The following is a 16,417-nucleotide window of genomic DNA, read 5'->3' as shown; positions in this document are numbered from 1 at the left end:
TGTGTCCATTTATTCTTTTACATAGAGACTGTCCAGTTTGACCAATGTACATGGCAGAGGGGCATTCCTGGCACATGATGGCATATATCACATTGGTAGATGTGCAGGTAAACGAGCCTCTGATAGTGTGGCTGATGTGATTAGGCCCTATGATGGTGTCCCCTGAATAGATATGAGGACACAGTTGGCAACGGGCTTTGTTGCAAGGATAGGTTCCTGGGTTAGTGGTTCTGTTGTGTGGTATGTGGTTGCTGGTGAGTATTTGCTTCAGGTTGGGGGGCTGTCTGTAAGCAAGGACTGGCCTGTTTCCCAAGATCTGTGAGAGGGATGGGTCGTCCTTCAGGATAGGTTGTAGATCCTTGATGATGCGTTGGAGAGGTTTTAGTTGGGGGCTGAAGGTGATGGCTAGTGGCGTTCTATTATTTTCTTTGTTGGGCCTGTCCTGTAGTAGGTAACTTCTGGGTACTCTTCTGGCTCTGTCAATCTGTTTCTTCACTTCCGCAGGTGGGTACTGTAGTTGTAAGAATGCTTGATAGAGATTTTGTAGGTGTTTGTCTCTGTCTGAGGGATTGGAGCAAATGCGGTTGTATCATAGAGCTTGGCTGTAGACAATGGATCGTGTGGTGTGGTCTGGATGAAAGCTGGAGGCATGTAGGTAGGAATAGCAGCAGTAGGTTTCCGGTATAGGGTGGTGTTTATGTGACCATCGCTTATTAGCAGCGTAGTGTCCAGGAAGTGGATCTCTAGTGTGGACTGGTCCAGGCTGAGGTTGATGGTGGGATGGAAATTGTTGAAATCATGGTGGAATTCCTCAAGGGCTTCTTTTCCATGGGTCCAGATGATGAAGATGTCATCAATGTAGCGCAAGTAGAGTAGGGGCATTAGGGGACGAGAGCTGAGGAAGCGTTGTTCTAAATCAGCCATAAAAATGTTGGCATACTGTGGGGCCATGCGGGTACCCATGGTAGTGCCACTGATTTGAAGGTATACATTGTCCCCAAATGTGAAATAGTTATGGGTGAGGATAAAGTCACAAAGTTCAGCCACCAAGTTTGCCGTGACATTATTGGGGATACTGTTCCTGATGGCTTGTAGTCCATCTTTGTGTGGAATGTTGGTGTAGAGGGCTTCTACATCCATAGTGGCCAGGATGGCGTTTTCAGGAAGATCACTGATGGATTTTAGTTTCCTCAGGAAGTCAGTGGTGTCTTGAAGATAGCTGGGAGTGCTGGTAGCGTAGAGCCTGAGGAGGAAGTCGACATAGCCAGACAATCCTGCTGTCCGGGTGCCAATGCCTGAGATGATGGAGCGTCCAGGATTTCCAGGTTTATGGATCTTGGGTAGCAGACAGAAAACCCCAGGTGTACCTTTATTTCTTCTGCTGAAGAGCAGTTTTGTAAGTTCTTAGAATAATGCCCATGTTGAATAAAAACTAATATCCTTATGTCTCAAACAGCAACTGTACAATAGGATTTTCTCTAGCATTGTAAGAAGACCTTGTAAAAACTATGCTAAATCAGGGCAAAGGGCTTTTTCTACAATGGTAACAGTAGGTTCTATACTGAAAAAATAAACCTAAAAAAAGGTTTTAAAACAGGGGTTCTCAAACTGGGGGTCGGGACCCCTCAGGGAGTCACAAGGTTTTTACACCGGCGGTCGTGAGCTGTCAGCCTCCACCCATACCCCGCTTTGCCTCCAGCATTTACAATGGTGTTAAATTAAAAACACTTTTTATATATTTATAAGGGGGGGGGTCACACTCAGAGGCTTGCTACGTGAAAGGGGTCACCAGTACAAAAGTTTGAGAACCACTGTTTTAAAAAGTATAGATAAGAAAACCAGTAAGATAATTCACGCAATAGCAGTGACAGGCAATCAACTCAAATTAAACTGGTTCCTCTTCAGCAGCTATAACAAAATTAGGAAAATGAGCGGCAAGGCATTTATTATTAGGAAGCCAGGAAAAAAGGTTTTGTGTGTGCTACCCTATCCCTGAATAGTTCAAAATATCCAAATATTGACAGTCTGCACATAATATAATTACTGAAAAAATTGACAATGAAACTAACTACAGTGTAGTCAAGATGTAGCAGAATGACCATCCAGGGAGCCCCTTTTCTGATACATTTATATCTTGCTTTTAAGTCAAATCTATGGAAAGGCTAAAGCAAGTTCAAACTGAGACATCTATTGTTGTGTCCCAAAGGTACCTTAGTTAAGACTTTAAAGATCCAGCTCTTTGTGCAGTATTTCTTGTTGCGATTACTATTTAAGGAACTTGCTTGGCGAACAAAAGTGTACTGTTTCATTGAGATAATAGGACTGTGGGTAGAGTTCGTTAATAAGCAATCAGCAAAAACAGGATTGGCAATGAATCTGGTGAAAGCTTGTGTTTGACTTACAATATCTATTGTAGAGCTAAGTATGTGAATGGTGTATTAACATTGCTGATGCCTCATCTTATTTTCTGTTGCAAGTATTCTATCTTTTGGCCTCAGACAGACAAGTTTATCTGATTCTCGTTCTTAAGAGACAAGAGAATCTTGTCAGTTGAAGATATTGGCCATGTTAGAGTACTCAGCAGCACCAAGTACTCCTAAAGGAGAGAGATTTATTTGATATCTACTGGTTTGGAAACTAATCTTACCCTAGCCATAAAATGGTTACACACAAAATAAATTGCACTCACCAGGGCTTGGTTCGAATGAATATACTTAATATTCCATGCTCTAGAAAACTAAAAGGCTAGTTTGATTTCCACAGTTCTGTAAGTCAGTGGCTACAGAAAGCTTGTCCGGGCATGGAGACTCAGTACGAGATTCACTTTTGTCAGATTTTTCAACCTGCTGAGGTTTGCTTATCTTAAATGAGAATAATATTTAAGAAGAAGATGTACAAGGTATATTCAGGTCCTGTCATATTCAATTCTTAAACAGGAGGGAGGGATTTATTAAAGAAAACAGCTACAACTATAGTTAAAAAACTTGGCTTCCAACACAGCTTGAGTTCCAGCTTTGTCTTCCTTGTTCAAAAAAGACCACATATTTTCTGGAGCTCTATACACCATGTAGGATACATCTACACTTGAGCTAGATGTTATTTTCAGCTTGGGTAGATGTATGTGCACTAGCTTTGATCAAGCTAGCATGCCAAAAATATAACTGTAACAAGGGCGGCAGAGGCGGTATGATGGGCTAGCCACCCGAGTGCGTATGTCGGGTCACAGGCAGAACTTGTACCTGGGGCAGCTAGCCCATCCCGTTACTTCTGCCACTGCAGCTACACTTCTATTTTTACCATGCTAGCTCCATGAAGGTTAGCGTGCATACATCTACCCAAGCTAGAAATTACACCTCCATCTGGAGTTTACATGTACCCAGAGACACATCTAATGGCTGGATAATACAATGCAAGTAAAAATATCATTATACCTGACAGATTTTACTTGGTTGATCTAATTAACTAATACAGCATACAGTTCACTTGTTCAGGAGCTGGATTTTTTAAAGGGCTGGATAATTGTATTTCCATTAACATTTGCAACTATGCAAACTAAAATAAAAACAAAGGTAATTAAATCTCATGCTTTAGGGTATAAGATAATTGCTTGCAAGAGTTATTGTCAAAAAGGATTTTCCTGTGAACAATACTACACAGTGGGCTTTTTGATGATCCCCTCTGAGGAAAAAAACAGTTACCTACCTTTTCATAACTGTTGTTCTTTGAGATGTGTTGCTCATGTCCATTCCACGTAGGTGGTGTGCACCATGTGCACAGTTTATGGAAGGTTTTCCCCCTAGCAATATCCATCGGGTTGTTCCAGGTGCCCCCTGGAGTAGGGCCATCATGCCACTGCATATATAGCCCCGCTGACCTGCCACCTCTTAAGGTTCTTCTTGCTGGCTGGCTCCAACAGAGGGGTAGGTGGGTGAGTCTTGGAATGGACATGAGCAACACATTTCAAAGAACAACTGTTATAAAAAGATAGGTAGTCATTTTTTCTTCTTTGAGTGCTTACTCATGTTGATTCCAAATAGGTGACTCCTACACGTTTCCTAGGAGGGGGTGGGAATTCATTTGTGGATTGTAGTACCACTCTGCCAAATGCAGCATCATCCCTGGCCTGTTGTGTGATAGCATAGTGTGAGGTGAAAGTGTGGACTAATGACCATGTTGTAGTCCTGCAGATCTCCTGTATTGGAACCTGTGCCAGGAATACTGCTGAGGATGCTTGCGCCCTTGTGGAGTACACTGTCAGTGCAGGGACTGGCAACTTTGCCAAGTGATCACATGTTTGAATGCAGGAGGTGATCCACAAATAAATTCTTTGAGAAGACACCAGGAGGCCCTTCATCCTATCTGCTACTGCAACAAACATCTGGTTCAATTTCCAAAATGGCTTCATCCGTTCGATATAAAAAGCCAATGCTCACCGAACGTCCATTCGTTACCATGGCCCTTTTGTGGTTAGGTATCACATTTGTTTTTTCTGTCCTAACTGGTTATTTTGGTTATTTCCAAGTTCCAAGTTGTGGTATATCTGTTAAGTTTAAAAGGGTATGAACTTAGGAAAGCCCCTATGCCAACCTGCTTTAATGCATCCTCTACGTTAAAGGCTGCAGCCATACATGGACCTTATGCTTTAGCTCATCACCATCTATTTTAGGGTTGCCAACTTTCTAATCCCACAAAACCGAACACCCTAGCTCTGCCCCTTCCCCAAGGTCACACCCCCTGCCCCGCCCCTTCCCTGAGGTCCTGCCCGCCGCTCACTACATTCCCCCTTCCTCGATGGCTTGCTCTCCCCCACTCTCACTCACTTTCACTGGGCTGGGGCAGGGGGTTTGGGGTGTAGGAGGGGGTGAGGGCTCTGTCTGGGGGTGCAAGCTCTGGGATGGGGCCAGAAATGAGGGGTTCAGGGTGCAGGAGGGGCTCCAGGCTGGGGCACGGGGTTGGGCTGCAGGGGAGGATGAGGGCTCTGTCTGGGGGTGTGGGCTCTAGCATGGGGTCGGGGATGTGGGGTTTGGTGTGCAGGAAGAGGCTCTAGGCTGGGACAGAGGGGTTCAGGGTTTGTGGGGGCTCAGGGCTGGGGCAGGGGGTTGGGGCTTGGGGTTGGGGCATGGGCTTACCTCTGGCGGCTCCTGGTCAGCAGCGCAGCGGAGTGTTAAGGCAAGCTTCCTGCTTGTACTAGCACCACGGACTGTGCTGCACCCCAGTAGTGGCCAGCAGATTCGGCTCCTAGATGGAGGTGCTGCTCTTGCCCACAGGAACTGCCCCCACAGATCCCATTGGCCGCGGAGCCGGTGCTCGGGGTGGGCGCAGCACGTGAAGTCCCGTGGCCCCCCCACCTAAGAGCCTGACCTGCTGGCTGCTTCCGGGGGTGCAGCACGGAGCCAGGACAGGTAGGGACTAGCCTGCCTTAGCTCCACAGCACTGCCAACTGGACTTTTAACAGCCCGGTTGGCAGTCCTGACCAGAGCCACCAGGGTCCCTTTTTGACTGGGTGTTCTGGTCAAAAAACGGACACCTGATCATCCTAATGTATCTAGGTGAAAGGTCCCAAACATATGTATGCTAACTTTCCTTAGCTCACCATACAGGATGTGTCCCTTGTGTTACAGCCAAAATATACTCTAATATAGTCCTATAAACCTATTATAATAAAACAAATAATCAAACCCATAAAAAATAAGAAACTTATAAGAAAAGATATGTAGGCAAGTAGGGAGGCTAGCCTTAAATGTATCTCATGTACCTGTTATGTACGTCAGTTCACTGCCAGGACACTTCTGTGGTTGAATTATTTACCTGGGGTCAGAACTTCCCCTTAAACTCTATTTTCAGCCCCCCAAATACTTGAGGTTTAGCACTGGCAGTTTATCTGTGCAAAGTTTATCTGTTCAAAGTTCATAGGCCTCAAACCTTATGCTAACTTGCTGAAGCTAATGTCTTACAGGATACAGGCCTGTAGGTTTCTTGCATTACTGCTGAATATAATGCAAAGCAGTAAATATAATAAAGACACACTAGCCCACTAGGCTACAGTAGGAGAGTAGCAGTGAATATAACAAAAGCAAACTAGCCCACTGGGTTACACAGGAATCACGGGGGAGGGTACAAGTAAAGGTATTCACACCCACTTACTGGGAGATAGTATTTCTTCTCTGCCCTCTTTGAGATGGGGGGCAGAGAAGAAGGGGCCTGCCACAGTGTGTTAAATGGCCCCAGCATTGCTTTGTTTATTGGCAAGGCTACTCTGGAGGAAGCAGCTGCAGCTAGGATGTCAATCAGGATGTGCACCGACTCCTTAAGCTCCTCCATCTCCAGGCCCAAATTTGCCATAACCCTTTTCAGGAGGTCTGGTGGGCTCTGAAGTCGTCTTGAGGGAGCATGGTACTAGGACCTGCAACTGCCTCATCCACCATGTCCATTGTGACCACCTCCTGGATGTCAGCACCAAAGTTGGTGCCAGAGTTGCGGTCTGATGCCGGATGGGAAGAGGCGGTAGGCCGCCTTTCTGAGACTACTGAGTATGAGCAGTGGGAAGGGGGTCCCAATACTGGGGGAAACCCCCAATGGTTCCAATACTGCCACTGCATCAGCCAGGGGTCTGGTGGCCAGGGAGGGCCAGTACCAAAGTCTGGAGGTGCATAGACTAGGTACCGGTAGGTCTTGAATGGAGCAAAGGATTCCCCTTTGGACCCTGAAGAGGATTCTTCATCTGAAGACCATGGCAATGCAGTACCTGCTTCAGCCACTGGGCAGTGCCGAGAGACTGAGGACTAGTGTCAAGACAGAGACCGGTGCGTCAGTACCATGGGTGGAGTGCCATGGTGGTCGGTACCAGGAAAGAGCTTGCCGGACCTTGTTCCCTTCTGTCTCCAGTCACCTTGGCTGGGGTGTGTCCTTGAGGGGTCAGCGGGATCGAGAGGGACAGCAGTTCTTTCACAACCTGAAAGGCCTCCAGGATCAAAGGGGTGAGCAAATGCCTGGCTGCTCCTGGCAGTTGGTGGCGGGTCCCGTTCTGGACTTGGCACTCTGGGTGGAGTCTCTGGCGCCATCAGTGGCTCAGGGGAAGATGGGTGGCCCAATGTGTGTCTCACTATACTAGTCCGTCTCCGCCTTTCTCTCTTCGGCACCTGAGAATGACCTCTCTCAGTGCACTGTTTCTTATGTTTCTTCCTTGGCACTGGGAATGGAGAACGGTGCTGGGAAGAATGAGGTGCCAGGGGAGCGCTCCACATGGGGGCTGAAATACTTAGCCCTGATTCAGAGTGGTTCAGCTCCTAGACTGGTCAGAGGGCTGCCTCCATGAGAATGGCCTTCAGCCGACTGTCCCTGTCCTTTCTGGTACAAGATTTGAAGTCCCAGCAGATCTGGCACTTCTCTTTGATGTGAGACTTCCCCAGACACTTTGGACAGCTAGCGTGTGTGTCACTTACTGGCATCAGCTTACCACAAGAGGTACATGGCTTAAAGCCCAGGGACTGGGGCATGCCCAGCGCCGGGGCGAAAAAATCCCTCGACAGGAACAACTATTAACACTACTATATACACTAACTCTAACTAAGAACTCTATACATTAACTACGATAACTATACAGAATATGAACAGAGGAAGTTCAACCACTGGTGAAGGACCCTTGCCACAGCAAGAGGGGTTGTTACAGCAACCTTCAAGGGCAGTAAGAAGGAATTGAGAGGGTATGGGGCTGGTGAGGTTCCTTGTACTGGCACGTACATGTGCTGTGCCAGAGAGCACTAGAGCCGGCTCTATGGATACCACTGAGGGAAAAATCTCCAGCAACTGTGCATGCGGTGCGCACACTCCTAGCATGGAATGGGCATGAGCAAGCATTCGAAGAAGAACTTGTAGTTTATCTTGCTCATTTCTGGGGAAGATGAGACTGCATATGAAGCAGCACACCCCAATCCTTTAGCAGTGAATTGCAGAAAGATCTCCAGAGTTTAATAAGGAGGGTCTGAAAAAAGGAATGCAAAAGGAGCAGCAGAAGCACCCTAAAAGTGAGGGGGCCACAGGAGCCCATGGCCCTGCCCTCGCACCACCCCTTCTCCCCAAGTCCCCACCCTTGTGCCACACATTCTACCTGAGGTTCTGCCCTTGCACCACCCCTTCTCCCTGCCCCCCCACCCTCACACTGCCCCTTCTCTCAAGATCCCACCCCTGCACCACCTCTTCCCTCCAAGACCCCTCCCCCCACTCGCTCCTCTCCACCCCCTACTCTGTTGCTCACCCTTAGAGCCTGTAAAAAGTGTGGCGGGGAGCCAGGGCCTCCTGTCCCCCCCGTTCTGGTGTCCCTGGAATGCAATAATAGGCAGATGGCTAGGCAGGGACATAGCTAGGCCACTGCTTAGCTGGACATTTCAGGTACACAGGTCCTGCAATACAGAACTGGAGAGAACCCTTACAGTCAGTGCATTTCTACCCTCTTCTGACCAGAGGATGTGAGCCTGCTTTGCCTGTGCTGTTGTCCATGGCTCTTGTTGAGGCCTAAAGATAGTGTGCCCCATCTTGAGGCACTTGCTGCTTTCCTTGTGGATAAACAGGAAGAGACATAGGTTCCTGCAGAGAGAATTCCTGAAAGGGGAGGGAGTTTTTGACAATTTTTTTGCTCCATGACTCCTAAGAGAGGAGCCACCCATTGGCCACACAGGGGAGCCAAGACATGGGAAAATAAGTGGAGAAGTGGTGACCTTTACTGTGAACTTGAGCCACACACATAAAATGTTAGCCACTTACATTCACTGTTATTCATGATGTGCAATCACCAAAGTGCACATCTTCCAAATGCACTGCATAACAGTTTAAAAATGAAACATGATCTAAGACCTTCTGTACCTGTAGTACACATGAAAAAAAAGGTGCTGAAAAGAATTTATGTGGGGGAAGAAGCTTGACAGGAATCCAATCATAATAACTATGCTTAGTAAGAGGCACTTAAAATTCACCTGCTTATAGTAAAAGAAAGAAGAGTATAGAGACAGCTCCATGAAGATAAAATGCCCCTTCATTTAGTGACTGTGGAATAATAAAGATAGACGATAGAAATGTTAACATAATTCCCTTTACTGAATGGCAGGGACAGAACAGTAGGAATTTACTGTTATTGTTTTCCTTGTAATAAGTCTATTCAAATCAACTGTGCATCGCTGACTGCATGGTAGGATCAAATTAACTTAGCTTTGATATTCACTGAGGCATTTTACTGTATTCTGACTCAAGTTTCATCTTGCGGACTTAACCTAAGTTACACTTTAAACTACTATTTAAAAATTACATGATAATAATATACATATTGTAGTGAAAAGTTATTACATTTCTTCTTGAGCAATGTAGTTGCTTAACCTAAAGCATAAAGTAGTTTCAAATACTTTGAGCTTTAATTTATTAATTTGCTAAATCAATTTCTAAATCTTAAACAGTGGGGAAATAGACGATTAAAAAATCAGAGTTTGAGTGCAGATAGGAAAAGAAGCTGAACTAGTGAGAACAACATTTGAACACTAAAGAATTCTGGGGGTATAAACGAAACTAGAGCAATCACACTTTGAAAATGGCAGAAAAAACACACTGTGAGGCAAGAGCAAATAAAATCTCTGACAGAACTGTTTGAATTAACTGCAAATGTAAGGTCATCAACATAAACATCATTTTAAAATGATGATTTAAAAATTATAGAAGGATGAATGTTGTAAAAGATGACTATTGTGTATGTATTTCCAACAGAATGAGAAATTCTAATTAATGAGGTAAGAAAAAGACAAGGTTATTACATAAGAAGAAACTGGCATACATATGAAATAGGTGAGGTCATAAGGCAAACAAAGGAGGAGAATATGATTAATAAAGACTAGAAAGAGAATGGAAAATTAAAGAGGACACTTACTGGAGAAAACCACATCACTTTAAGAATCCAAATTGTCAAAGCAAAATTCACAACTAGGATGATAAGCAGGAGGAGGACAAACAGGTAGAGGCAACGCTTTCTCCAGCCATAAATGCCAATGTTGTAGACATATTGGTTCTCCGGCCTCTCTAGGCTGGTGCCTTGTGTTGTTGTGGTGTATTGTTCACGTACCATCTGCTACAGAAGTGGGGGGGGGGAGAATTTTGTTAACTATGTACATTAATTTCTTTTTAAAAATTTTAAAGAGGTACTGTATATTCTTTTCTGTTTTAAATACCAATTCTATCACAACATACATTCCAATATTTTATATATGCAGTAACTATTACAACTAGCTTGTTGCAGTACTAAACTGTGTATCAAAGTTTGTTAGGTTTCCTGTATATGAAGAAGGAAAAGAGGTTTTAAAACTGCAAAGGAAAAATATGCTTGCTCAACCCTTTATCACAATAAATATTTAAAGATGTTCTACGAAAAGAAACATACAATAGTAACCAGGGTTAAACATCTTCAGTCACACTACATTATAGTTTTCAAAGAAGCACTTACTAAAACTTAAAGGCAATTAGTTACTTACCAAAATACTTTCCCTTAAAATATGAAGACTGTCACTACTTTACACCTTGGAAGTATGGAAGTTTACATTTGAGACAAGAGAATAAAAACTCAACAGCTGAAGCTGCTTATCAAAAACCAACAATGGGTAACATGTGTCTCAGCTCCACTGATATAAAGGGGGGTGGGAGGAACCCCAAACCCTAATGTCCAGCAGTAAACAGATTTTGTAAATTCAGGTATTTCCCATAAATCAGAGCTGTAGCTCACGAAAGCTCATGCTCAAATAAATTGGTTAGTCTCTAAGGTGCCACAAGTACTCCTTTTCTTTTTGCGAATACAGACTAACACGGCTGTTACTCTGAAACCTGCCATAAGAAAACATGTCCATTTTCTCACAGTATTATATTCCCAAATGAGAGTTGCTTCAGATAGGATTCACATGAAGTTTCTTATCATTTTTGAATTTACTCCTGGGAATTAGATCACTATGGTCAGCACAAAGAATTTTAAAAATGTGATTAAATTACATCCTTGCCCAGCTGCTGAATTACTCTAACTTATTAGGGAAGCTCTTTCCAAGTCTCCTGCAGAGTGATGCTCTGTCTGTAACAAGTAAGTGGTTCACAGTTCTGATCCCCAGCTTTAGGAATATCTGTCTTTTGTGATCTGTAGCTTTCTACCAAACCACGAGTCAAAGAAAATAGTCTAGGTTTACAATTAAACAGAATTTTATGTATTATTGTACGCCTACCTTCCTTGCATAATTATAATATTCATCACATTTCTATATCTCTTCTTTCATAGATAAAAAAACCTATAATTCATAAAACATTGCAAAGACTATGTTTTATTCCATACTCAAATAAAAACTGGTGTAACAACTTGTGTGTTTGACCACTTCCAACATTTTCTTGCTATGGCAGTGATGCAATAATATTGTCACTGATTTGTTATCAGTTGAGCTAACCTCACAATGCTGGCAGACAAATCTTTTTACTTCCTGAAAATGCTCATGCTGGTATAAAGAAGCTGATAAAGTATAGGTAGGAGCTGAAGAAAATGAAAAAAAGAGTCCCATTCATTTACACCGCATGAAGGCAGGCAACTAAATACAGCAACACCCTTGCTATAACGCCCTTCATAATAACGAACCTTCGGCTACGATGAACCCAGTGCCTGGATCCTGCCTTGAGCCCCGCCGCTGTGGCGTGAGCAGACAGCTCTTCTGGCCCCACAGCTGCTTTGGGGGCCGACAGCTTCTCCAGCCCCACAGCTGCTTCAGGGGCTGACAGCTCCTCCAGCTTCATGGCTGCGATGGGGGCTGACACCTCCTCCTGACAGCTCCTACAGCGCCGCTGCTGCGGTGGGTACTTTACTGATAAATTTTATAAGTTCTTGTATAAAAATGCTAGACGTCTAAATACTAAGATGGGTGAATTTGAGTGCCTGGTATGAAATGAGGATATTAATATAATAGGCATCACAGAAATGTGGTGGAACGATGATAATCAATGGTACATGGTAATACCAAGGTACAAAATATATAGGAATGACAAGAGCAGGTCATGCTGGTGGAGGAGTGACACTATATGTCAAAGAAAGCATAGAGTCAAATATAGGAAAAATCTTTAATGAATCAAATTGTGCAGCAGTTTGAAATTCCATGCTTGGAATAATAAGAATACAGCAGTAGGAATACACTACCAACCACCTGACCAGGATGAAGATGGTGATCATGATTATGAAATTCTCAGGGAGATTAGAGAAGCTGTAAAAATAGAAAATTCAATCATAACGGAGATTTCAACTATCCCCATATTGACTGAGTACGTACGTCATGTCAGGACAGGATGCAGAAATGAAATTTCTAGACAGTATTAATGACTGCTTCTTGGAGCAGCTAGTTCTGCAACCCACAAGGAGAGAGGCAAATCTTGATTTAGTCCTAATTGGAACACAGGATCTGGTCCCAGGGGGGAATAAAACTGAACAATTTAAAATGAATATCTTTACTGAACATAATCCTCATCAAAACTGTGTTTACAGAGTGCAGGATGTCTGACTTGTAGGAGTCACTATGTAATGCCAGTATGCAGAAGTAGATTAGGACTCTGACTTCCCAGTCTGATGGAACTCAGGCACATGACAAGGTGAGATGTTTGGACTTCGGAGAGGATATCAGCAATTTGTCAAAAAACTACTTATCTACCCACTAAGTAAAGATAACAAGCTGAAATAAATAGTGCAGCTATAGTAATTTTCTGCTAGAGGGAGAATGATTCAGGGGAAGTAATGATTCCAGTAAAAAGGGAGGAGAGAAACCTCAGGACCCCATTTGGAGATGCGTTCAGGTTAAAATCAAGTAGGGAGGGAAAACCCAAACTTGTATGACTAGAAGGATTTTTTCCCTTTTTTCAACCCCAGCAAACAATATCAAATATATACTATTGTCCCTAAAGTATATGTCACAATAACGTACTTGGAATTTGCATATTTTATGCATATTATAATTTGCACCGTAAACTAGTCTCATTAACTAAAAAGCGAGGGCTCCTTGAACTGCAATCTGTGGGAACAAGCACTGAGAAAGTAATACATCATACTGAAGTGTTTGCATACCCATTAGTACAAATATGCATAATAACTATGAATTCATCACAGCTAACCGCATTGTACATCATAACTGTTACTGCAATAGCTGGAAAGGTAGTCACTCTCAGCACAAACTTAACTGCTGCATCAGAATCAACTGTACTTAATGGTTGTATATTTGTGAAAAAGTACTGCTAAAAATACTATTTAAAACTTAGATCAAGGCTTCACTTTTTATCTTTCATGCATAATTATTTTTTTCCATTTAAAATATCCTTTCTGATAGAAAAAAAATCTTTGTCATCTAATCAGAAACCTGCCTCAGAGTCAAAAGAGAGAGCAAAATACTTTTTACGTGATTTTATTAATGTTACTTTAGGTTCCTGCATGGTCTTAAAGCCTAACCAAGATTTTCAAAATTGGCTATATTTTGGATACCTTTCAAGTCTTACATCCCCAACTTGAGATGCCTTAAAGGTGCTTGATTTATAGAAAGCATTAAGCAGCCTTCTCCCTTACATTCAAGCCCCTTTAAAGGCATCTCAAACCTGCCACCCCAAAAGTAGGGCACACAAAATCACCAGTCACTTTGGTAAATCTTGGCCTAGGTTTTCAAGTAATACACAGAGAGAAAGCAGAAGGAGAAAACTAGAGATTGTCTTCTCTGTTCACTTATTGCTATAATGGTATGACAGATGAAAGACCAATGAATAATGATATATCCATCTTACATCATTAGCCTGTTCACAGGTCAGCAAGACGCAATCCTTGATCCATCAAGTAAGAGTTGTCTCAGAAGCACTTTTCTCTTTAAAGGGACTCATTACATTAAAATACCATTTCTTGACTGGAGCCTTAAAGCCAACAAATCATGCTTCATGTTAATAAAATGTTGGCAATACAAGATAAAGAGAATGTTTAACCCTAGAGAAAGTGCAGTCTTCTTTTCTGAAAACACTCAAGGTTAAGGCAAACCATAGATATGTTGATATGAAATCTAGTGTTCACATTAGGGATAAACTCAAGCATCCCCATCTCCTAGTGGAAGTCACTACAAAACACTACCTTGAGGGATAGCAGCTTAAAGGAAATTGCTTCTAGAGTTTCAAAAAAGATGAACTGTTATTACTGTCCAAACCAAAGTCAAATCCAACTGAGGGTTAACAGAATCATAGAAGGGTGTCTAACAAATACGCTGGTGTAGGGTGTGAGTCATTTTCCCTTATACTGCAAGAAAACTACCAATAGCTAAAATCACTAGGAAATGAATGTGAAGTACACTGAGTCTGTTTATTGCATCTAACCAATACATACCGGAGGAAACAAGAGAAGACATTAATATTGCACTCAGTATGCCATCTCTTAAATGCCTTCCAAACATTGTGAATTTGTACAGTGGCTGAGGTGAAAGATTTCCTTCTGGTGACTAGATAGTTGGGCAAAAAGAAAAAAAGACTAGGTGTACTGGGTGTACTTTGATAGAGCTTATGGATAAACCCAATTCTTTGAGTTCCAGTATGTAGTCCAGTATGACTGGTAGAAGTGACATGACTGCAGTTAACTGTTTTTGTTGGCACCATAGTGAGAATCGCTTCCATTTGCAGAGATTTCCTGGAAGATTTGGAAGACGGAGCACTTCCATTAGCAGAGATTTTGCTCAGGGAACCATCTGCTGATGTTGATTTTGGTCCCTGAGGAATAGACTGAAGGGACTTTTCCATTAAAATCATCTTGAGGTGGAGATCTCTGTCACAGATCTCCACCTCAAGATGATTTTAATGGAAAAGTCCCTTCAGTGCCCTGCCTTTCAGGTTACTACAGTGGGCACATTTCTGAGGGATATGTGTCTCCCACAAACAACAGACACATGACGAGTGGCCATTGGAGACTGGCATCATCTCATGGCAAGAGTCACAGCATTTAAACCTGGGTGAGCCAGGCATCGTGGCTGTTAAAAGTTTCCCAAAGGGGAAGCGTGGGAGATAACAATTAAAAATTTTGTGGGGTGGAAGAAATGGTATCTAACTAACTAAGTAAATGAGACATTCTAAGCTAAAACTCATCAAATTATTTCTATAGAAAAAAAGAAGAGGCAGCACTGCCACTGAGCTCCATCTGCAGCTGAGGACGGTTGGGAAGGAATTGAATGGGTCTGGTTGTGCATGCGCTACATGAAGTGCCAACAGCACCATGAGACAACTACTGCGCTAAGCACTGCTACCAAAAATCTCCGATCTGCTGCGCAGGAATGCACCAACGCCTGAAGTGGAGCATCCACAAGGACACTACTCGAAGAAGAAGCATGTTGATAAATTGGTGAGGATTCAGAAAAGAGTCATGAGCATGATTAAGAGATAGGTAAACATGCCTTATAGTGATAGAGTCAAGGAGCTCAAATTACTTAGCTTACCAAAGAGAGGGTTATGGGAATGACTCTATTAGAGTCTATAAGCACCTACACTGGGAACAGAAATATGATAATAGAGGACTTGCACTCTAGCAGACAAAGATATAAAAAGATCCAATGGTTGGAAGTTAAAGCTAGACAAATTTAGACTAGAAATCAAAAGCAAATGTTTAAGAGGGAAGGCAATTAACCACTGGAACTACGTATCACGGATTGTGGATGAATCTCCATTACAGATAATTTTTAAATCAAGACTAGATATTTTCCTAAAAGACATGCTATAATTAATGCACAGTGATTGTACTCAAAGCAAGAATAAATACAGGGAAGTCCTACAGACTGTGTTATGAAGGAGGTCAGATTAAACAATCACAATGGTCTTTCTGGCCTCGAAACCTGTGAATCTATACATTGCATGGATTTTAAGGCCTGAAGGGACCATTAGACCATCTAGTCTGACTTCTTGTGTAACACAAGCAGTCGACTTTCACGCAGTTACTCCTGCATGGAGTCCAATAACTTGTGTCTAATTTAAGTGTATCTTCCAGAAAGGCATCCAGTCTTGATTTGATTCAGTTTCTCTTTTCTTTGACAAATAGCTGCAATCACCATTCTGGATTTCAACATGGTTTTGTTTTAAAAACATATGGGGTGTGAAATATCCTTCTTTCAAAATTGTTACACTAAAACTGAATAACTGGTTACATTCAAATACCATTTACTTCACTTTTTTTCATCATAATAAACAAAAAACATTTGTGGATTTCATATACATTACCTATATGCCTATGAAGAATGACTACAACCCAAGAAACAGAAAATAATTCCATTCAAACACACAAGACCTTTGTTGCAATTTGTAAGATTTCTGAAAAGCTCTGTCAGCCAACAAAGTCATCCTTATTGAAGAGTACATAAAATATATTTTCACA

General features: G+C 42.6%; 1 protein-coding gene across 6 annotated transcripts in view; it reads right to left on the bottom strand.

The window, feature by feature from the left end:
• SGCG (sarcoglycan gamma) overlaps positions 1–16,417 on the bottom strand; it is a 143,737-nt gene that overhangs the window by 89,179 nt on the left and 38,141 nt on the right. For 4 of the 6 annotated variants that reach the window (XM_075127368.1, XM_075127347.1, XM_048845695.2 and 1 more), the window contains one exon: positions 9,908–10,105. In XM_075127368.1, coding sequence (XP_074983469.1) covers positions 9,908–10,105 — 198 coding nt within the window. The remainder of the gene's footprint in view (positions 1–9,907; positions 10,106–16,417) is intronic. The other 2 variants (XM_075127350.1, XM_075127360.1) reach the window with 1 other exon arrangement.

Source organism: Caretta caretta, chromosome 1 (genome assembly GCF_965140235.1).
Source record: "Caretta caretta isolate rCarCar2 chromosome 1, rCarCar1.hap1, whole genome shotgun sequence".
In the NCBI taxonomy this organism is placed as follows: Eukaryota; Metazoa; Chordata; order Testudines; family Cheloniidae; genus Caretta; species Caretta caretta.
The sequence above is the reverse complement of the archived record's forward strand: the minus strand, read 5'-3'. Positions and strand labels throughout refer to the sequence as shown.